Genomic DNA, 23,878 nt, shown 5'->3' with positions numbered 1-23,878 from the left:
CTGTCCAGTCCATGCATTTTTCCACATCACAGCACCCTTCTACTGTATGCCCCCTTGTCCATCCCTGGATCCTGGCCTGCTTCTCAATGTTGCCTCCTCTGAAGGCTGCAGCCACTCATGGTGAACAACCCCAAATCTCCTACCCCCTACACCCCTACACTCCCCCTCCCCTGGCTTAGAACATGTCTACTCCCTGCTGAAGTACTGATAATCCATCCCTCACCCTGGAACTGCTCTGATGGAAAAATCTCTTTGAATTTGAACAGTGACCTTTAGATACTCGGACATCCTGCTAGATGTCTTCAGCACATTCTTAACATGCTTTCCAAATGAATCAATGAGTACAGTATGATTGGGCCCATAATCTACCAATTTGGGGATGTCATCCTGAAGTTAGAAAGAAGGTTTGTTAGAATACCTGCTGTTTACAGCAGGAGTTTAATGGGATGTCTTATTTGAAACTGGCCACTGAACACATACACGGATGAATTAGCTTACCTAGGGGGTCAAATTCCAATGCCTCCTTCATAAGTGGTAGATGCAGAAAGACCATGGAAATCACTGTGGAGCAAACATCTACAGAAGCTAAATTCCCCCAAACTTGGAGCCCCCTTGTAGGTGAAAAAAGGTTTCTATGTAGACATGTTCATCTTAATTACAAATTTAAAAAATAATTATCTTTCCCCCCCTCCACTGTTTCATGTCTGTGTGTCTATACCCCAGGAAAATAATCATTTTCAGTGTACCTGATGGCACCTGTATTGGTGTTCAGGTATGTTCAGTCATACAGAGGGTAGCAGAAACTCACAATATTTTGGTCATGCATCAAAAGGAAAGAGATAATTCTCAGCCAACTGAGATTATATAGGTTATCTCAAAGGGAAGTGTAGAAAAGTGTTATTGAGGGAAGATAGCAAACCCACTCAACTGATATTTACAGGATCCTATGGAAATGAAACATGATCCTGAATTTGAAATCTGTCACATTGTAGTCATTGAAAAAGTTGGGGAATTTAAGGCAAATTTGACCTTCTCAGAAATTCCTCCAAGAAATGAAAGTTATTATTATTGGCATAGAAGCTCTTGTTTTTCCAGCTGCTAAGATTGTTGGAGAATGATAATTGAGTGGTTCTCCACACATACACAAGTTTTTGTCCCAAGTTCATACTGGCATTCAGTGACTGGTCAGCGCACGAGTACCACAGACCATCCCCTTTTCCCTGATATATAAAAATTCAGAAGGCCCAACCCAATCTTAGAATTCCCCATGTGTTCAGATGAGGCCCTTATTATGAATGCATTGCAAGCCAATCTCTTCTCCCACAGGCATTGACCCTAAGAGGAGTCCCCAGTCAATCCCCTGCATGCTAATATCAGTCTCAGGGACTGCAGCAGAGAAAAACTAACCAGTGACAGTGTGTTTTTCTATACATTTTTTTTTTGGTTTTTATAATTCATTCTTAAAAGGGACACAATTTTCAATATTTGTATAGCTTCTGGTGTTTTATTTTCCATCCCCAAAATATAAACATTTTCACCTATATGTCTTATGATTTTCTTTAAAAGTTTGTAAGTCTTTAATTGATCTGTAATTTCAATGTAAAGAGAGAAGTAGAGACAGTCTTTTTATTGTTTTTTTACATGATTAACTAGCTCTCTCTACACTATTTATTTTTAAAATTAATCTTTCCCAAAAACTTTTCTAAAGTATAATCTGCTTTTATTATTTTTTCCAATTTCTACTTAACTCCAAGTTAATACTTAACTCATTTTTCTTCCATTGTGTTTAGTAATTGAAATGCTTAAATTATTAATTTTCTCTAAGTGCAGTGTTAGCTGCATCTGATGTTTTAATATTTAGTTTTTTATTAATTTTAGATATTATGCCCCCAATTATGTTTTTAATTTCTTTAGTTTTTGAAATTTATCTTTATTGTTGAGAGTAATACAGACGTCTCCCATCTTTTCCCTCATTGTCCCCTTCCACTGGGCTCCTTCCCGACCTCAGGCCTTCATCACCCTATTGTCTGTGTCCATGGGCTATGCATATATGCATACAAGTTATTTGGTTAATTTCTCCCAGCCACACTCATCCCTCTGAGACCTGTCCTCTGTTCCATGCTTCCATGTCGCTGGACCTATTTGGCAATTTCTTCATTTAAAAAAAATTCTACTGAATTTATTGGGGTGACATTGGTTAATAATTTTTTTCTTGAGAACTTTTTTCTTTATTGATTAAGGTATTGTATATATGTCCTTACCCCCCCATTAGCCCCCTACCCCCTCAACTCATGCCCTCACCCCCCTGGTGTCTGTGTCCATTGGTTAGGCTTATATGCATGCATACAAGTCCTTTGATTGATCTTTACCCCTTACCCCCACCCTCCCCTGCCTTCCATCTGAGGTTTGATGGTCTGATCAATGCTTCTCTGTCTCAGGATCTGTTTTTGTTCATCAGTTTATGTTGTTCATTATATTCCACAAATGAGTGAGATAATGTGATATTTATCTTTCTCCATTTCTTCATTTTTAAATTACTGTTTGCATGAGCTTTTTAAAATTGTACTAATGGTGGGAATTTTCTTTGTTCTTAGCTTTATTGCACTGTGACTAAGGTATCCCATTTGTACTAATTCTTTGTTTTAAAATGCATTTAAATATAAGTGCTCACAAATTTGCATGTCTTCATTGCTCAAGAGCCAGGCTAACTTTTGTTTTCTCCCAGCTTCATTGTAATGTAAGTAAAAATGAAGAGCTATTTACCTTCTTCTAAATTATTACTTGTAGGTTGTGGTGGGTTAGGACATCCACAGTAGGACATGTGGAATTCTTATAGGGAAGGTGTTTCAGCATTATTTCACAAACTTTATTGCAAAAATGTTGGCTGTTCAGATGCCATTTGTCTCTTCAGTTCTTGTTATTGTTTCTGTGTTTCCTTAGAGCTGGATGTGTCACAGGATGCTAGGACCAACACTTCCTAATATATCTTTAGAGACATTTCATTTGAAGGATGTATCAACCAAGATCTCCAGGCTTACTCCAAGCCAAAACAGGGTATTGGGATTTCTGGGGTCTCATCTCTCTCCATTACTCAATAGTTGTATGACTGTAGACACTTTTCTCTGTGCCTAGGCATCTCCCTCTTTACATGGTGGGGAAAATGTTCTGAGTTTGATGGTCTGTAGGAGCATTCTAGGTGAGGCTAGAATCATGGGCGAAACAAAATGGACATGGAGAGGTATAAGGCTTCTATGCAGAGGTATAGAAACAAGTAAAAAAATCAATAAAAGGGGCTATCTATTTAACCTCTCTCTTTCACTCTTGCACTGAAAGCAGGTTCATATGCATGCTTTGTACGTCTGTAGATCATGGATGGGAGAGTGAAACAGTCAAAAGGTTGGATCATTACTTTAAGATTTTTTTTTATTAGTTAAGGTATTATAAATGTGTCTTCATCCCCCTACTTTAAGATTTAAAACCTGAGCTGAGAACAAACTTGAGTGATTGAGAAACCAGTCACACGTTGTATGCTTTGCTGATATATTTATTGATATATTTCCCCTTTTCAGGTGATGGTGACAAAAAGCAGATGGAACCCCTACCCTACCCCCCCAATAAAATACAGACACAGATTTCATTCAGCATATACAAGCATTGGGGCATGTCCAAATTTGACCTCACTGGGTTGTCAGAGCCAGGAGAGGTTGGATCTTGAGGGCAGTCTGAGCACCTGAGGCCCAGGAATTGAGTAGACCAAAGCTGAAGAGAGGCTGCTACTCTGGGCCCTGCCACTGGGGTGCCAGCAGAGGCTATAGAATTGAATCATGGTGAACACAGATGCCTAGCCCTATCATGTAGTCTAGAAAATGACAGTGGGCTCCTGGGTAGTTTCCAGTGAGATCCACAGTCCCATAGAAATCTGTGCCTCAGGGTTCTCATCTGCAAAATGGGGATAAGAATCCTGCCCCGAATCTTTCACAGGGCTATAATAAGGCTATAATAGAATAGTTTTTCAAAAGTGTTTTTGCAAAAAGGTAAAGTGCTGTATAAATTTAAGGGAATTTAATTGATTGATTGTGATTGTGAGAGTGCCCCAGGGATAAGAGTGGACTGGCTCATGGATCCAGGGGCCAAGGAAGTGTCAGAACTTCTATGCTGTGCCGTAGAGGGCACCAATCAATGCAAGCGATGACCACTGCAAAGCAGAGTTCCCTTCATTTCTTGACCCTGGGAAGTCACCATGGCCTAGCACCTGGGTTGGGGCTGGGAAAGTCACTGGGGTAGTTACATTAAGAGTCACAGGGGTCAAGGAGGAGGGAGAAGGTGGCATATAAAGCAGGGGGTTATTACTATTATCACACAAAAATATAAACCCACTGTATGAAAGGCATTGAATTGGTAGTGCAGATGAATGATAGAGGCAGGGGTAGGAGAGGGAGAGGGAGGCATCACAGCAGCAGAGGGGGGATACTGTCCTAAAGAAGCTCAAGTGTTGGCTCTCCTTTTAAAGGGATAATGTCAAGCTCTATCTGCAGGGAAAGGGTGGGCAGGGAAATAGAACCGATAATATAATAATCTCACCTAAGGATGGAGGATACACACACACCTTATTACACTGCTGACCAGCATCTTAAGGAAGTGTCAGAAACCGGGAAGCAGCTGGTCGGTGCACTTTGAGGCTGAGGCCAGATCTGGGCCTGGAACACCACAAAGGCAGTATTAGGATTCTTGAAAAAAGCAGTGTTTGTCAACACTGTTGGGAGATAGCTAATATGCTCATACACGGGCATGGTCTTAGGGAGCTGGTCATTGACAGCCTGCAATTTTCAAGCCTGAACATCACCAATGCCCCTTGAGGAATAGAGAGGTGAGCCATTTTACTCTAAATGGGATGACATGGGTATTCATTGAATGGGCCGGGGGGGGGGGTGTGAGGAAAGACACTTTCTAATTGCTCCTGCTGCTGCTTTCCCCCAACTCCCTTGGTAAGGGGTGTGGGACCTCCTGGGGAACTTGGGAGGCTGCCCCACAGGGTGCCAGCTGGTACCTACAAGTTAAAGCAAATAACCCAGTAGAGCACATTGAAAAAGATGAAGGTCACTGGGAAAATAACTCGTGAGTAGTTATCCAGGCGGTAGATGTGGATGAAGAGGCGGCCCTGCTGCCAAAAACTGCCATCGCAACTGCGGACCACGCACAAGTACTTGCAGATCCTGCAGCAGCTGCGACGGCGCTGGGTGAGTCTTGGGTTGAGGGACTGCTGAGCTGGGCAAGATGGGCCGTCCTCTTCATCATTCTCTTCATCAGACTCCTCGAAGTCATACACAAAAACATTTTCCTGCTGCTGTTGGTTGGCATGGGTACCGGGTGGGGTAAGGTCACGGGCACGGGCACGGGCACGGGCACAGGCACGGGCACGGGTAGGAGGCTGAAATGAACAAGGAAAGGGAAAAAGTAAAGATGAACCCAGCCTCAGGGGTTTCTAGAGATTCTGTCCTTGGCACACTTTTTTTTGCCCCTTCCCCAAATTCCCACCATCACATTAGAAAGTTTATTCAACTCCCCATAACACTTCAGCCTACTCCCCCCACCCCCCACCCCCCACACACACACACTACACAGTGAGCTGGCTACTCATGTGCCATGAATTCTAGTGCCCTTACTTGCATGCTTCAATACTCCCAAACCATGCTACCACGCCCATACCCAGTTCATACATAGCGAAGTCTCGGAGAAGCACGGGGTCTTGTGTGGTTCTGGATCAGGAAGTTAAGCACAGCAAACTCCACCAGAGCAAAAATGCAAAAGAGGAAGCAAATAGCAATGTAGACATCCAAGGCTGTTACATAGGATTCACGTGGGAAATTCTTCTGGGAACAGGAACCCAATGTGGTTATGGTGAGTACAGAGGTGATGCCTGTTAAAGCACAGGAGTGGAGGTAGGCTTAGCTGCGTATCCATATATCACACTGCTGAAAGGATCCCTGAGAAGGCAATTCTGTGCCCAGGTGGATGCCCACCTTACCTACTCACCTAAAGAGGTCCTGGCTGGAGCAGATTCTTTCTTGATCCAAAAGGAAATCCAGGACATGACCGTGGTCATAGAAGAAGGGACATAGTTTTGAACAGCATTAAAGCCAAATCGCCTGCTTACATTGAAGAAAAGTGTGATGACCATGAAATCACCTGGAAAACATAAAAAATACCACTTTATTACAGCAATGACATAAGGGTCTTCCCCAGGCAGGACATGCATATTAAAGGTCCCATTGTTCAGCCCATGGGATCCCTACCACAGTCCTAGGTTAGAGGCATATTATTCCAGTGCCACCTACAGAGAATCAGAAGCCCAGAAAGGAGACACCTTGCAAGAGCCATGGTCAGTTAAGAGCTAAGCCAGGAGAAGAACCTTAATTGTTTCTTTCTCAGTTCATTGTCCCATACCCTACATCTGCCTTTCCAGGATGGCAGAAGAGTCAGATGAAAGTGAAAAATCAGCTAGCTCTCTAGATATTAGGACCACATAGCTAATGTCCAGATGTCTTACTGAGGCCTTTACGTCCACTGAGTTGCCACATCTACTCTGCAGAATCACAGCTTTACACATGCACTACTAACCCTTACAATATGTATTCTCAGCAAAAGTGCCAAGGGTGGTCTGTGAGGTGGTGGGGGGAAGCACATAATCCATCAGGCCTCCTGCCGTACATTCATATGCTGGTGAAATGCCTTAGTTAGCACTGTTCTAACAATGGCCCCCAAAAATCACTAGCCTAACCCCATACCTCTGGTGGTTCCCTGCTCCAGAAGAGCTATAGAATCAAGTTTACACTATGTACCTGACACCAAAGGCCCACCATGGACTGACTCCAACTAACATCTTACACGCATATGCACACACCACCATACCCTAAGCTAATCCTATCTATTCCGAGATTCCCTGCAATAACTTGCATATTTATACCAATATTCTAACCCTGGACTCCCTGTTCTTAATCTAGTACCATAACCCAAATTGAGTGTTTTGGAAAAACAAGAATTAGCTGAAAGTGAAATTTTTATTTAGTCCTCTAGATGTCAGGTATGCAGAGTATACACACACAGGCAGCTGAGGTCTTGACATTCATTTGGGCATCATGTCCTTGATGTTGGCTCTCTCCCTAGATCAGCGGTTCTCAACCTGTGGGGGTAGAATGACCCTTTCACAAGGGTCGCCTAAATACATCCTGCATATCAGATATTTACATTATGATTCATAACAGTAGCAAAATTACAGTTATGAAGTAGCAATGGAAATAATTTTATGGTTGGGGGTCACCACAACATAAGGAACTGTATTAAAGGGTCACAGCATTAGGAAGGTTGAGAACCACTGTCCTAGATGGTTGATGACTTCAATAGGACCTAATGACAACCTACCTCTCCAATTGGTATTTTCTATTGTACTCCTCATGCTGCCCTCTACTATGAAACATTCATCTCAAACACTGCATGCCCACCATGACTCCAGAAATTTCGGGGACTTTTCTGAAGCCAAAACATCCCTTTTCTTTCTCAACATCACATTGGATGTATAATAGCTCAAATGTTGGCTCTTTAGTGAAGCTAAGCTCCAAACTCCCACCTCAGTGATACTATAGAATTCCTTGGCCTTGAAACCCCTTTCAAATCCTTTCAGAGCACCCCGGTGGCTTTGATTCTGCCCATCATCTAAGCCTGGCACATCCTGGAACCTAGCACACTCTCAGCAAGTCTTGCTGCTGCCTCACAATGCCTTGTGAAGCAGACCAGAACACTAACTTGGCCATTTGTCCTCCAATTTTGAAAAGTAGATCACCTTTCCAGTCTAAGTGTGTTGGAGCTGAGTGAGAACAACAGCCTTTCCTACTCACCTTGGCAGCACTGACAATGGACAAGATTTCACAGAATATTCTGGAAAAAGGCAAGGACATGTCTTGGGGTTAGTGGAATGCTTGTGTCCGGACTAGTAGTGTTGGGGATAGAACTCCAGGGTTGCTGCAGGGAGCACTCACACTTGTCTCTGGCCAGAATGTATTTATCAAGTTCCTAGTTCCAATTTATCAAGTTGTCCTGGGGTCTTGACTAAAATTTAGCACAACCCTATTTAGCTACAACCACTCACACAAAAGTTTGTTCAGTGTATACTTATTGCAAGAAGATTTATTATCTTATTGGCTTTTACTATTTTTATTTTATTTATTCCAGTCAAAGACGAACCTTCTTCACTTGTCAACAGAAATTTATATTTGAAGGCTGAGAAAGGATGTTAACACACACCACTTTGCTATTTCTGAGGAATGCAGGAGAATGAGTAAGGGGGAAACAGGATGGAAATACCTAGGGCTAAGGAAAGAAAGCCAAAAAAAAAAAAAAAAAAGGCAGAGGTGTTTTATGCTCTTGTCTTCTTATTTGCTTTGGTCAGAACCCCCAGTTGGTCACTGCACTGTCAGGGGGGGCACAATTAAGAAGACTGTGTCCAAAGGACTGAGACTAGAAGGATGAGTGGACCCAAAACTCTGAGTAACAAGGGAAGAAAAAGGAACTAGTGTTCTATAGTCTATACAAGAATATGACCCAGGGCTGCAACCATAATACTGACCCTTTAATCTTGACCTTGTTGGAAAGTGACTGGACTTACTGTAAGCTCAATAATTTTAGGGGGAAAGAATTAGATCCGATGGGTGGAAGTTCCAAAGACTCTAATTTCAGATGAACAGGGAGAGCTTTCTGATGGACGGAATTATCTACAAAAGGAAGAAACTCTCAAGAAAGTGAGGTCCTAAGGCAGGGGTGGGTAGGTGTGTAGGGGGGAGATTAACTGGGAAACTTATATGAATATAGGCCTAGCCCATGGACACAGACAATAGTGTGGTGAAGGCCTAGGAAGGGTGGGTGCCTGGTGGAGGAGCTCAATGGGGAAAAAACAAAAACTAAGGGGACATCTGTAATACTATCAACAATAAAGACAAATTTTAAAAAAGAAAAGAAAGCAAAGTCCTAATCATAGGTAAAATTCCATCAGAGTCTCAACAGCCACCAGTGAAGGCTGGCTTACTCACTGGAGTCAAGGTTGGACTCTCTGAGAACCTTCTGGCTCTACACCAAAGGTAGCAAGAGTATCAAGCTACCATTGCTTTCTGAACCTTTAGGATCTTAGTACTTAAGTTTGCTACTTATGGAGAGACTGTCCTTGAGGCGACTGGAAGTGGAAGAGTTTGGGATCAGTCCCAAAGATAACTGTGATAGTGGAGAAACCATGATTCCAAATCAATTAGTCTCTAGCAGAAGAAAAAAAAGCCCTCCTTTTTTTCTCCATAAAAACCCTTATCTCTCCCAGGGAAGACTGGTGCTTACCTATTGCCATTGCTTTAGTGATGATGCTGGCTCTGGGGCTTTGTAGTCACTAGGGTACCATTTTGAAACAATGCACAACCATCTACTAAACGGAACCACTAGTGACTTGAAAGCCCCTGGGCCTTGTCTCCTCTGCCACTTTTGATGATGGGTCCTACCTGTTTGGGGAAACTGAGATGCAGAAAGGCAAGAGGCAGGCCCATGGTTAGCTGACAGAAGATCAAGGATTCCAAGTCAAAAGTAGTAAAACTGCTTACCCAGAATTCCCAAGAAAAAGGAAAGCATTTGTAAAGCAGACCTCTCCCCCTACCTAGTACTGTGCAAGCAAAGCTCTAGCCAGATGAGCATGAGATATCCCTCACCCAGTCACTCAACAAGTAAAGCAAAAGCATATTTCCTGCCTAGCCTCATGGACACAAAGCAAGATGCCTCCCATGGCAAATGGTTGATTTGGTGAATGGCTTCATCCGCATTCTGGAGACGATGAGAGCAGTGCCTCCACTGCCCTGACTTGGCCAGTATGTGTGAAGAGGATTTCCAGGGCTGCTCTGGGAGCAACCCTGAGGAGGTCCCTTGGCTCCTTATTCAGATCACCTAGGAACACAAGCAAAGATGCTCACACCTAATTGGAAGCTGAAATATGAGACCCAGGACCCTCCCATCTGGTCCTTTTAGGAACAAGATCAGAAAACCAGTGGTCACTACATACCCATGTTGAATTTATAATGAAGCCTTTGACAGAAATCTGTGCTTGTCAGAGCTGCTCCTTTAAAATAAATGTTGATGCAGCAGCCATTGTAGCTGCTGAAACTTCCTCTATACTACCCCAGACCTCACTTGGTTGACATTAGAACTCTAGCCTCCATCTCCTGTTAGGAAAGTCTTTGCTTCTCACTCAGCTGGGCTGGATTGGTTCTGGGTATGGAGAACTCACATGAGCTACATTCCTCATAATCATTCAAGTAGGTCAGTTGTAACAAAGACTTGAAACTGAAGGGTCTGCATGACAAAGCTAGTTGCAAATTCTGACAATACAACTCTATCTACTTACCCTGTGCGGGGCTTGGCAAAGCACTTACTTCTTTGCAGATGAGACTGAGATGTAGTTACAAAGTCTCAGTTTCCTCTGCAAACAGTTGTAAGTGCTTAGCATTAACAAGACAGGAGCCATGTTCTACAATATTTCCATGGGATGATTACATAGCATTTGTATGTATGATGGCTACCTCCACTCATCCCTACCACCCTCCTGGGCCTCTGCTTAGCCCTGGTTACAAAGGGGGCACTTACCGTCCATGGTTGAGATAATTTCGGTCTCATTGCTCACTCCTATAAAATCAAACTGTAAGAGCTTCCAGGAATTATTCTCATTGATTTCAAGCTTGAAATCTTTCCACTTGTACATTATCTCATTCTCAGGATAGGAAACTGTAAAGCAATATGGGAAGGAGGGTCATGTGAGACTGGGAAGCCTTGTGGAGGTCTCTAGCAGCATGGAGTCTGAACAATGCTTTGGAGTCCTGACTCTGGCCTCACCAGTGTGGCACCTTGCCTCTCTTACCTCATTGTTGAAGTCCATTCAATAAGTGCATATATTGAGCATTCTTCAGTACCAGGCCTTGTTCTGGAAATACATAGATGAACAAGGCAGGAACCCTGCCCCTTAAGCATTCACATTTTATTGAGTTGGACAGTGAGTATACATCTGTAATTCATAAAATTGTTCTGAGAAACCTCTGCCCTTGGACAGTAGGGAGATAGAGGAGGAAAGATCACTTAGGGATATATCCAGAAAAGACTTCTTAGAGTAGGTGACATTCCCAATAAGTCTTTAAAGTTGAGTCAGTTTTCTCTATATGTATGACGCTGAAAGGGTGAGGAGGGTGTTCTGTGCACAGAGAGATAAACAAATCTTATGTATTAGGAAATGCTAAAAGTTCAGGATGGATAGCTAACAGACGTTAAATGAAGTATACAAGGGTATGTATTAGGGGCCAATTTGTGATGGGCCTTGAGGAACATTGTAATGATTTGGAATTGGTACATGAGAGATAAGGATTTGAAACTAAGAAATGACTTGGTCTAAATGATTCTTCAGCTAGGTCACTCTGGTCATAATATGAAGATAGCCTGTTGACAAGGATACCAGTTATGGGAGGCCAGTGCAGTAATCCAGGCATAATAAAATGAATGAAGGCAGGATTCAAAGCTGTGGCAGTGAAAATGCAGAGGGACAGACAGGATCAATAGCGATTTGGAAGGGACTATCAACACCATGAAATTTATTAGATGTAGCAGGTGAAGAAGAAAGAAGCATCAAAGTTCTTGGCTAGAAGTGGGTGATGATGCCTTTCAATGAGATGGGAGAGAACACAGAAGAAGCACATTTATTTTGGGGGTAGAGGTTGGGAGTAGACTATATATTTAGTTTTGGACATGTTCAGCTTCAAAGTGAAGATGCTGCAAAAGTCCAAATGGAAGATGAAAAAGACCTATCCAAGTTAGTGACAGTGGAGATGGAAAGGAACAGACATACATGAGATACACTTCAGTGGTGGATAACAGACTTGAGATGGAGTGAAAGGGAGATAAAAGAACCCAACATGAGACCCAGATTGAGCAACACAGTATTGTCAGCAGGAAAGGAGATGAGCATGGATTGGGTGGTCCTTGGCAACCCTGGCACCAACTTAGGAGAAATATAAAGGGCAAAGATGAGAAAAAGGAGGATCCCAGTATGACTCTGGGGCCCCAGAAACCTAAGAAGGTACTCACAGCTAGAAAAAGACAGAGGGCAAGAGTGAGAATCCATTGGAAATTTGAGCATGTGGAATGAACATCCAGCATCAATGGTCATCCTGGAAGGGAGAAAGAAGCCTCATTAGGCTGGCTCTGAACACTTACATATACACTCAACTTGGGCCCGAGGATCACCACCAATGAATGGCAACAGTGGGATTTGAGTCAAAAAGCTCAAAGGAAAGACAGAAAGAGAGGAAGAACAGCTTGGAAGTATCTGGCTACTCTGGTCTCCATCATCAGAAAACTTTAAGGACTGACATAGATGGGCTTTTGTTTCTTGCCCATCCCAGCTTCCAGAAACTGCCAACACTTTCCCACTCTCTATCACCTCACCACCCCCTACACCAGCCATTTACAACCTTCCCCTGCCAGGCATTCAGGTACCCAACCTGGTCTTTGCTATCTTTCTGACCACTGTGTTACTGCTCCACCTAGACAATTCCACCACTAGGAATGTGTCCTTACATCCAGTGCCCTCTCTGGATGGAATTGTCCAGGCAATGCAATCATACTGATACATTCTATTAGGGGAGCTCTGGACTTGGAGCCTAGTAAATGGGTACCAGTTCCAGCTCTGCCAGAAACTTGGTGTGGCCTTAAGTACCATCTTTCTATTTTGAGGCCTTAGTGTCTGTATCTATACATGAGGGGGTTGAGCTCATGGTCTCAGAAAGTTTGGAAAGGCCCTTAGAAGTATCATTGAAGATGAAGCCTCTGTCCATGTTTCTTTGGCAAAAAAGTCTCAAAAGGGGAGGAAGAGTCCCAAGGGATGAGATTCCAGAGGTTTGACATACCTATCTGTGTACAACACCTTGCCATCCTTGTGGATGCGGACCACCTGGCTGTGCATGGTGATCGAATATACACGGATCTTCTTAGAATTCCTAAAAAAGGTGTCTGGGATCCATAACTGGCTCATCATGTTGCCATTCAGAACAAAGCTCTCAAAGCTTCCATTAAAACGGAGGCGTTCATCATACCAGGTCTGGTAGAAAGTGATGTCAATGGAGTACGCCTAGTGGAAAAGATAAAATAAAGCCCATGGCATCCTATGACAAGCTTATCAAGCAGATAGAAACCCACTTAGGTTTGCATAGAGCAGGGATGGGGAACCTTTTTTCTGCCAAAAGCCATTTGAATATTTATAACATCATTGGCAGGCCATACAAAATTATCAACTTAAATATGAGTCTGCTATATTTGGCCAGAACAAATGATTTCTTGGGCGTTTTATGGCCTGTGGGAAGGGTGTTCCCCACCCCTGGCATTAGAGGACAACAGCATGAGTTTGGCTGTAGGAGTTATCTATTTCCAGGTATTCCAAAAGGAAAGAAATATTCCCAAATGGATAATAGGCTGGGAAGATACATTTCATCTAGAAACAGGCAATAGTGGCTTAATTTCATGGGCTGGACTCATCACATCACCATTCCCTTATAGGACTGTTTTGTACTCCAGCCAGGTCAACACTCTCTCAGCTCCCATTGTTTCATAACAAACCAAAGATCTCAGCTCAAAATCATTTCACAAACACACACAGTGTTGATTATATACAGCAAAGTTTTGTCTTTCAGCTTTTATTTGGGGAACACAGCTTTTAATTAAGCTAAATCCTTCATCCTCCAGAATTACATTAAAAATGAAGTACGTTGTGTCACAAGAGAGATGTCTACTTAGTTGCATGTTTTTTGAATAATTTTTGTGTTGTTTTTCTTCTTAAACATGAGCACCTAACCTCTGAATGGGTGTGCATGAAGAAGCATGAGTAACCGGAAATTTGTACCACTGGTACTGAAGGGAGAAAAAGCAGGTTGTAATAGAACTGCAAGCAGCTTGAATAATAAGTATCAGAACTAAGCCAAGGTAGAATCTTGAAGGCTAGCTCAACTGCCTTTACTTTACAGGTATGGAAACTGAGGCTCAGAAAGGAAGGAGCCTGTCCAAAGTCACACAAATAGTTAACAACGGCACATTGGTGCTGATGCTCAGAGCACCATTACCATAGCCTTGTCCTGGGAGGAGCTTCACTGATTTCCCTCTCCAGTGTTTATTTCACTTACACCAACAATCCCTTTGGATACTGAGATCCAATTTCCCTCTGCAGAATACATAGGCCTTTACCCTGACTTATCCTACATCAGTGAACACCAACCAGCCACTCATAACCCTGGACACCAGTAGAGCCTGCAGTGGGGAAGGTCAAGATAATCCCTACCTGCCTTTGCTGCCTACCCCAAAAGGTGGTGAGAACTGCTGGGATCCAGCCTCCCAGACTAGGAATATTCCATGCAGTAGTCCAGAGAAGCAGAAGCAGACAGAAAAAAGATGACAGAGCCTGGATACCATTCACTTGGGTGCCCTCAGCCCTGACCCACCAGGCTCGTCCATCCAGCCCTCACAAGTGGCCTTCAGAGTGTTTCTTCAGTCCCAAGTGGCTGGCAGCTCCAACTTGGTTTGCACAGCCTCATTCGTTCTCAGGCCATATGAAGTGCTTGGTAATAAGGAGAAACCTTCCCCTCCACAATCCATACTGTGCTCTTGCTCAATGTTATCATGTTTCAAATGAGCATTTAATTTATATTTAACAAGCTACCAAATGTAAGTTCACTACACATCAACTAATAGCTAACAGTTCAATTTTCCCTCACTTTGACAAGGAAACTTGAGATATACATCTCTTTTAGCTCAGCTGAAACTCTAGAAATTCAGTGTCAAGGAGTTTGCTTAATTAGAATTGCTTGTGATAATTACCACAGCAAGAAGCAGCCTTAGCAACTGTTGGTGCTGTGATGGGAAGTCATTCCCAGACTGGTCATTGTCTTCTAAGCTCAAGCCAGGAGACTAGTAGAAACATTTTATTTAAATCCATATGCTGTGGGCTCAGATTTCTCTCCCTGGGGACAATTTCTGTCCTCCACATAACATCTGACTGAAGGGTGTTGGAACTCAAAGAACACTCAAACAACAACTTCTACTGTGGGGACTCACAACCTTGCTAAGAGACTCAGTTGCCTCAAACATAAAGTGGGGATTACAGTGGCAGCCTTGCCTGCCATAGAAGATGTCATGAGGATCCAAGTGCGGTGGCTATGTGAGAGCCACAGCAACCATAGGACTCTATAGTGTCACCAGGGAAAAGAAGGCTAGACAAGAACTGGTAACTCCCACAGCTTAAAGAACAATTTGGAACTATGTGAAAGGCCAAACTTCTCAGGAACTTTAATACCACAGAAGCGCTTGGAATCTTCAAGGAACTTGACTAAAGCATCACCTTACTGGCCAAAGAAAATCAAGTTGACTCCTCTTTGGACCAGTTCTGTGTTGGATGTCAGGTTCGATGACTGCTGAGTTATTAGACTGCATCACTTGGGATTGTAAGGTATCAGTGCTTCCTGGCACCTCAGGTAAGGCCAATGCTACCAACATTAATAGGGGCAGAGTAAGAAGAGATGGGGAATTCAGCTGCTTTGTTGCCACAAGGGATCTTACAGATGATAGAAATTGTCTTCCTAAAATTATATCTTACACAAAAAGCAAGGAGGTTGTGGCCACAAATTGTCCACTATTTTTCAGGCCACTTTCTCCATCCCTGCACCAATAATCTGAAAGATCCATTTTCTATTAAGAGTAAATAGTGGTCATGATAGTGGGAACACAAGACCTCAACCTCTGGGTCTTGCTCAGAACCCAGTGTTTCTTAGTACATCAACAATTTAAATCAAATTAATTGCTAAATTCACCCATTTAATAGTAAGCACATTGATAATAGCAAAAAGTAAACCTGACATCAAGGGAAGAGAAAATACTTTAAACTGTCTACAGGAACTCAAAAAGATCTGTCTGCTCTCATGCTTCTCTTCTTCCTTATTATTCCCCAGCATACCATTTTAGTTATTACAGGCCTTTACTTTATCACGGTAATGTGTATTAGACAGGCTCTAAGAAGGCCCTCAAAATCTTCACCTCCTGGTGTTCATGCCCTCATGTAATCCTCTCCACTGGTCTGGGGCTAGACCTAATGAGTTGCTTCTGATGAACAGAATACCACAGAATCTATGGGATGCCACTCCAAAAATTAGATTACAAGTTCGTGAATATTTTCTCTCATGTTCTTGCTCACTCTGAGGTAAATCAGCCGCATGTTGTGAGCTATATTGTGTAGAGGCCTACAAGGCAAGGACTGTGGGAGACTTCCAGCTAACAGCCAGCACGGAATAAATCTGCCAACAAACATGTGAGGGCTTGAAAGTGGATCTTCCCTCAGTTGAGCCTTCAGATGAGATGTCACCCTCAATTGACACCTTATCTGCAGCCTTGTAAGAGACCCTGAAATAGAGGACTCGGCTAAATCATGTCCAGATTCCTAGCCCACATAATCTGTGAACTAATGACTATTTGTTGTTTTAAGATTCTGTGTTTTGGGGTAGTTTGTTACACAGTAATACATAAGTACACCATGCCTCAAGAACCTGGTAGCCAAAACATCATAAGGGGGAATCTCATTCTTCCACTCAGCTTATATAAACATCTTAATCTACCATGAATATTTACTTATCTCTGAGTGTCTATTTGAAAATCCCATCTCAAAGCCTAGACTCTGAGCTCACCCAATGATGCTTGTAGGGTACCAGACACACTAAAACTGTGTCTTGCCTGAGCCAGGCCAAGGCTATGGCTATAATGGAGTTGGTTACCACAGCCTTTCTCATTATCAGGCTGGGTAGATTAAAGTGACTTGTGCAGAATATCTTTCATAATTCAGTTGTTCAGCTAACATATACTGAGTCCTTGACATTAAGAAGCCCATAGTTGAGGCAGCAAGGCAGACATAGAGCACATAATTATACTATAATGAGGTAGGGAAGGTCAAGTAAACAACTGGGATATAAGCAAGAAAGATCTGTGTGTTAAAGAAAAGGCTATGGTGTAAGAAGGGAGCAATAAGTAGCTGTGGAGGTCAGGAATAATACCATGAAAATGTTATTTGAGCTAGACCCTGAAGGATAAGGCTCATGACAAAGAGAAAATTGGAGCAATGGTATATCTTGAACAACAACTCAGAGGCACAAGATAGTTTGTGAATACTCATAGTCTACTGTGAGTAGAGGGGCTAAAAGAGATAAAACTAGAGTCCTGAGTTGGCTCCAGCCATGGAGGAGTTTGACTGCTAGAGTGTGGGTTTAAACTTCATGCTTTAAGCAGGGTCAGAATTGTAGGAGACACATGACTCAGGAGGCCAGGTTGGTATGTGGACTGGGATAGACAGAAAACTTGAATTCTGTGTTCTTCAAGTGGGAGATAATGAAGGCTAACTGGAGACAGAACCTACACTAGAATGATAGCAGTAGAAAAGGAGATAAGGAACCAGGGAAAAATTAGAAAAACATTCTTAGAGCAAGAGTTGCTAACTATAGTATTAAGTCCATAAAAATCATTATCAGAATAAAAAAGACATTCCATTGTGGTATTTAAAGTTACTTTATTATTATTATTTTGAATGAAAGACTGGAAGATGTAGTCAGGATTCTGAAGGTCTTCTTCAGGCAGTGAGGTACTTACCTTTCCCAGCCTCCTTTTCAAGTAAGTGTTTGTTAAAATCTCTCCCCCCAATCTTAAACTTGCATTACAGACACACAGAGCAGAAAAAATAAGTATGTGAAATGCCTCATGGATCAACTCCCTAACTTAGAAGATACTGTATCAAAGCTCAGTACTCACCATGTCTGGGATAGAGATAGGGCCAAGGGTGTTGACAGAGAGCTCAACAGTGACCACAGTGGGCTTCTCTGTAAAGGAAGCAGAAGTAGCAGAGGTAAGTTTTCTATAGGGGCATGTGGCAGGGAAGGGTGTGGTCTGAGGGCAGAAAAAGGGAGAAGGATCAGGGTTAGACTAAATGTTTTCAACATCCAATCCTTTTCCTTTCTTTGTTCTTTCATGGCAAGAACCAACTCATAGACTGTAAGAGTTATACATACCTCCAAGATCATATCACCTAGTCCAGTCATCTCATTTTATAGCTGGGAAAACAGGATGAGAGAAGGAAAAAGTCTAGACCAAGGTAAATGGCATTGCTGAGCTCACTTGAGAGGTGAGCAACAGATGTTCCTGCCCACATGTATGGCACCTTCACCAACACCCCAGGCTTATTCTCTATACTTGTGCCCTCAAACTCTCTCCCCTCTGGGAGGAAAAACTATGTTCTACTACTTACCACCAATGCCGGGGCGCAGTTTGTAATCAGAGTTATTGAGGATACTGTCCAGGATTTGAGTGGCTGCTGGCAGTTTTCCAAGGTCACGGCGGGTATCAATAGCAGTGGGCTTTATTTCTTCAGAGGGGAGTTTCTTTTTGGGATACTGGGGCTTGGGGCCATAGACATCATCATGATGAGCACATGCTCCCATCTCTGATTCAACATGAGTTCCTTCAATCCTAGAATACACAAACAAAAAATGAAACTCTGCCCTCCAATCTGTAGAGGCCCCAGTTGGTACCTCTCTGGACAGAAGCAAACCAAAATAATCTGCAACCTAAGGCATAAAGAGTGACTAGCAACAGTAAATTATGAGCCAGTAACAGATTATACTTATTTATGTCTTCTAAATCTTGCTGCTCTTTGGGAATTTTCCATGCCATCACTTTTTTATGATCATTCTTTCTTTTAAAAAATCAATATGAAAACCGAGCTCAATATTTTAAAATATTTTTTTCAATGAAAATGGTGAAGGCACTGGTATATGAGCTCTAGCCAATCAGCTGCAGTTGCTAGGCTTGGTCTCCAGTCTGCCTGACCAGCACCACCCAGGAGCAAATGGGCAGGCAGAGGGCCAGGACACCTGAGGAATTCTCAGGAAAGCCAGAGAAACCTCTCCCAGAGAGGGCTGGAATGCTGTGGGAATAGTCTGCATTTCTTTGCTTTCGTGATAATCATTGCATTGGAGTTGGAGGCTGGGGGTTGGAGGAAACTCTAAGCATTGAGAAAAGGCAGGAGTCCTTCACCCAAAGACTGTAATCGAAGAAACAGATGGCCAACAGAAATCCACCCTGAGAGCCACAGCCATGCACCATAGTCAAAAAACTAAGGAGAAGAATAAAAAAAACAAAAATGTTAAAAGCCACCTGCCAATATATTTATTTAGTCAAGGTTGTGCTATCTTGCTAAGAGGCAGTGAGGAAGGGGGTACCAAGGGTCTTCTAAGGTACTGGTCATGTTCTAGGTCCTAATGTGGGTGTCGATATCAGTGTGGCAATTTTCTGACAACTCATCAGCTGTACACTTATGATTTGAGCACTTTTGTGAATACACGTTCTAATGCAATAAGAAGTTTTGAAAAATAAAAATGCTAATAAAAATAATTTAGGGACCTTATTCAGACCCTGATTTTAACAAGCACTAAAAAACAAAACACAACACACACACAAAAAAATTTTGACAAAATAGGGGTGATCTGAACACTGACTAGATATTTCCTTCAGCATGAAGAAATTATTCTAAAATTTTTGGTGTAATCATATTTTATTATGTTTTTGAGGGCCTTATGACTAGAAATACATACTAAAATGATTACATATAAAATGATATAATGACTTAGATTTGTTTTAAAATAATTTAAGCTGGAAGTGGAGAGTTTGTTGGGTATAGAGAAAATAAGAGTGGCCATGAGTTGATAATTAATGGGTACAAGGAGATTTACTCTACTGTTCCCTCTACTTTTACATATGTTTGAAAAAAATATAATAAAAAGCTTTTTGATAAGCTATGAGGAAAACTAGAAAGCAGGAGAGTGGTTTCATTTGGGGAGGAGTGGACTGGTGGGGAGGCATGTAGTGAGGGTTGTAGGGGGAGGGGGTGAAAGTGACTGGACTGTTCTATTCCCTGGTCTAGTGGGGGTTACAATGGCATGTTTACTTTGTGAATATGCACTGAGCTGTTTGATCAGATTTCTATATTTTTATATTTGTATATTATACCTACAAAATTATTTTATTTTTTAAAAAGCCATATTTTATTTTTTAAAAAAGCCATAAACTTGTTTCCTAAAATAAGGGGTTAACAGGGCAGAAGATGTGGAGATGGCCTCTGTACTGCAGACCAAGGGACTGCCAATTTGAACAGAAAAATGAGTTTTCCTATACTATTTCAAGCTCTTAAAATGGCTTAACTGGTGTACAGATGTGCCACGTCTATGCCGTTTCTCATGAACAAAGTGGCTAGTTCCTATTGTGGGCCAGGGGAGAACTGGGCTTAGGAAAAAATAGTTTCCATTTCTAAATACTACATCCAGAGATGTCCCCTTTCCCTGAGGTTTCCCCCTAGTCCTCCAAATAGATAATACCAACCACTTGGAGAGGGGAGGAGGGAGAATAGGGGCTTGAGACTCCCTAAAATAAGTGACGTGGCCAGGAATATAGCATAATCAGGATTCACACTGCCAGCCAAGACTATCCAAGAACCTGCAGCAGCCCCTCCCTGATGTCTGAAGCCAAAAACAAAGAATCTGAGGTTTAGGAGGCCAATAAGCCAAAGCCAGGGGTCACCAAACCCCCCCCCCCCCCCCGTTCATACACTAGTCAGCAATGAAAATGATATTAGAGGGACTTGATGTTGCTGTACTTCTACAATTATATTTAGCGGTAAACAAACAAACAAAAACACTCTCATCCTGGGATACTTGGGGTTAAGGAGCTGCTGACAAGGCATGCTTTTCCTCAGCCATTAAACCCATTTTCAGGGCAAGAAAAAAACAAAACTTGAAAAACGCTCATGCACTGGATTAGTGGAATCATTCCATGGGAATTTTCACATCCCTTTTTAGACGTGATGGTCCAAGATGGAGCTGAATTTCTGCAACCCCTGCCCCCACTGAGGATGTTCATTCAGCTAGCTGGGAGGAGAGAAGGGAATAGGAGAAGGGCCATGGATGGTTTTTTTCCCCCCCCAAATCAGCCCTCTTTTTCACCTTACAAATGGAGAAACTGAGGCTCAGATTGGGGGAGGGCTGTGCCTAAAGTCACACAATTAATTTGAGGCTGAGCCTGGACCAGAGCAAGTATTCCTGGTTTGATGTGGCCCTTGCCAGCATACCCCACTGCACCCTCCCCAGCTCTGTCTTGACGTCATGGGTTGCCATGTTGACAATGTTTGAACATCAGTTACTGCAGCCCTTCCCCCTGGATAGAAAGGTGGTTTCCATCTCAATAGCCCACCCTCCTGGTTGTTTGCCTCCTTATGCCCCCTCCCTCTTTCTTCCCTGCTCCCACCCCTCTTTTGCCCTAGCCAGTCATCACTCAGCTCTCCCAACCAGTCTATTTCACATCTGGATTGATGTGGATAACTCAAAATTCCTAGCACAAATTCAGAAATATTTATCAAGCCTCTGCTGCCCTCACCCCCAAGTGAGGGCACCAGTGAGTCATACAGCCAGCCCCTCCCTCGAGGAACTAAAGCATTCTAAGGTGAGAAAAGAAGCCATCTTCAAGCTCCCCAACACAGATAAGCAAGACACAAGCCCAGTGCCATGGAGAATTCGAGAATGCTGGGCAGTTCAGGAAGCTTAGAAACACCTGACAGTTCACAGTCAGCAAGAAACCCTCTCAAAAATATGAAGCAGTCATCTTCCACCTTAAAAAGCCAGCAACACAGGGAACATTCCTAGCAAAGTGCCAGGGCCAGAAGGTGCGAGGGAAACTGGCTGCTCAAGGGAAACCTGCTGATAGCCTTTAGAAAAGTGAGGAGAGACTGAAATCCAGGACCCAAACCATAGACCTCAGAGAATAACATTCCTTGATCTCTGGCTCCAGTCTGCCCAAGACCCAGCAGGGTGTGTGTGTGTGTGTGTGTGTGTGTGTGTGTGTGTGTGTGTGTGTGTTTGGGGGGGAGGAGGAGGGATAAGAAAGGAAGACTAGCGGTAGAGAGGGTGGGGTGGGTAGCTGGGGTGGGAACCCTGAGACTAAACCAAGGCTAGTGCAGAAGCAAGTCATGTCAGAGTTCTCTGGCACCATGCTTGGTACTCTAGCGGAGCTCAGAAAAAAAAAGAAAGAAAGAAAAAAGATCGAGAAGGCAGACTAGCCAACACTCAAACACTTTCGGCACAGTTTTGCTTCCCCAGCCCGCGGACGTTTTTAGGTGCTATCTTCCCAAAGCCTTCCCCTCGGCCCTCCCCCCCCCCTCCCGCCCCGCTCCCAGTTCCATTGCCAAGAAGCGAGAGCCTGCCCTAACTGGTCGCCCCACGGGCGCTCGCCTCTTCCCACGGAAAACTGAGAGAGAGGGCATGCTGGTTCTCAACCTCCTCACTGGTTTGGAGAGGGAGAGTCCAGCTACAGGAGCGGCGTGGGGACAAGCATCCCGCCTTGGTTCCCAGACGCGCCCTTTCAGGAGCTCCTGTCCGGGAGGAAGCTGTGCGGAGGATGGCTGCACAAGTGCTGGGGACAAGGTGTGCGCGGCTCCCCAGAGCCGGCCTCGCTCCCAGGGAGAGGGAGCTGGGCGGGAAAGGATCCTGGATTCCGGGATGGAGACTCACCTAGACGGCAGGATTATGGGCAAGCCCAGAAGGATCAGGAGAACTTTGGTCAACATCTTGCCAGAGACCGGAGCGACCACCTGTGCGGAGGTCGCTGCGCACGGTCTTGCTGCACCAAGCGCAGTGTGGAGGATTTTGTTGGGATCCAACTTTCACTCCTCCCACTCGCCCTGCCTTGGCCCCGCCCCCTGGGCCCCGATGGAAATCTCCGACGACGTGTTTGCTGCGGCAGCAGGGAGTGGAGGGGGGCGGTCTGCGAGGGCTGCAGGGGGAGGAGGAGGGAGAGGGGGGAGGGAGCCTTGTCGCTTAGGGCCCCGCTCCCCTCTGCCGTCACCACTGCAGCGCAGCCAGACAGCCAGGGGCGGGGGACAGAAGAGGGAGGATCCTGGGGAGCTGGCAATACGCTGGCCCCAGGCAAAAGAAACCAGCGGTCCGAGGCTGCGGCTGCGAAGACAGCCGCAGACTGAGTCGGGCAAGGGCACCATGGGTAGGCTGGGTGGGCTTTTTCTTTTTCCATGACCCCCTCCAGCCCATTGACGCACTGCAGGCTGGAACTATGCCCTCTAGTCCTTGGCTCCCCACCACCACCTGTTGCACCCCATTGTTTTTAAAAGTAGCCTAGCTTCTGATATTTCCCACACCCTTACTCCACACCTTCCAGTCTCTCAGAGCACATCTCCTGGGGCAACTAGGTTATTTAGCACCTTCCTTGACACAGGGGAAGGAGGCTTGGGAATTTCCCTAGCAAACTCTGATATGAGCTACTATATGACCAGTTTCCTAGGCCTTTGGGGGGACTGAGAGGCCTTTAAAACTGAAGACCAGGCTCAGGCATTCACTGGAGGACTTTTGCAACACTCCACAGAGACACTGACACACTAGCTTCTGGTTTAGCCTGGGGGCCTGGGTGTGAGATGGACCACTTGGAGTGGAGGGACCTTGGAAATCTCCTCTGCAAGATCTGCTGGTCAAATCTTTCTGGAGACTTGGCTCTAGGTGATGCCAGAAAAAGTGAGAGGGCACTGGCATTGGGGATGGGGGTCAATGTCCCCATTCAGGGGGGACATCTCAAGAGTCTTAAGTACCCTTGGATTTATTTTTCTTGCCTGGATCCTCATGATTCACTTCAGAGGGGAAAGGATTGCAGAGATTTGACATCAAGCTGATTCCAAACACTAGCA

At 43.9% G+C, this 23,878-nt stretch overlaps 1 protein-coding gene across 1 annotated transcript; it reads right to left on the bottom strand.

Moving 5' to 3' along the window:
* Positions 1 to 5,047: 5,047 nt before the first annotated feature.
* GABRE (gamma-aminobutyric acid type A receptor subunit epsilon) lies at positions 5,048 to 22,753 on the bottom strand (the record flags this gene model as incomplete). Its single annotated transcript, XM_081081327.1, has 9 exons — positions 5,048 to 5,428; positions 5,718 to 5,917; positions 6,034 to 6,186; positions 10,666 to 10,803; positions 12,151 to 12,233; positions 12,972 to 13,192; positions 17,896 to 17,963; positions 18,389 to 18,609; positions 22,698 to 22,753. 9 exons carry the CDS (start codon positions 22,751 to 22,753, stop codon positions 5,048 to 5,050), a joined length of 1,521 nt encoding a protein of 506 aa, XP_080937453.1.
* Positions 22,754 to 23,878: the final 1,125 nt, after the last annotated feature.

This window comes from Myotis nattereri, assembly GCF_964212035.1.
Source record: "Myotis nattereri genome assembly, chromosome: X".
In the NCBI taxonomy this organism is placed as follows: domain Eukaryota; kingdom Metazoa; phylum Chordata; class Mammalia; order Chiroptera; family Vespertilionidae; genus Myotis; species Myotis nattereri.
Note: the sequence above shows the minus strand (reverse complement) of the source record. Positions and strands in the feature narration are given on the sequence as shown.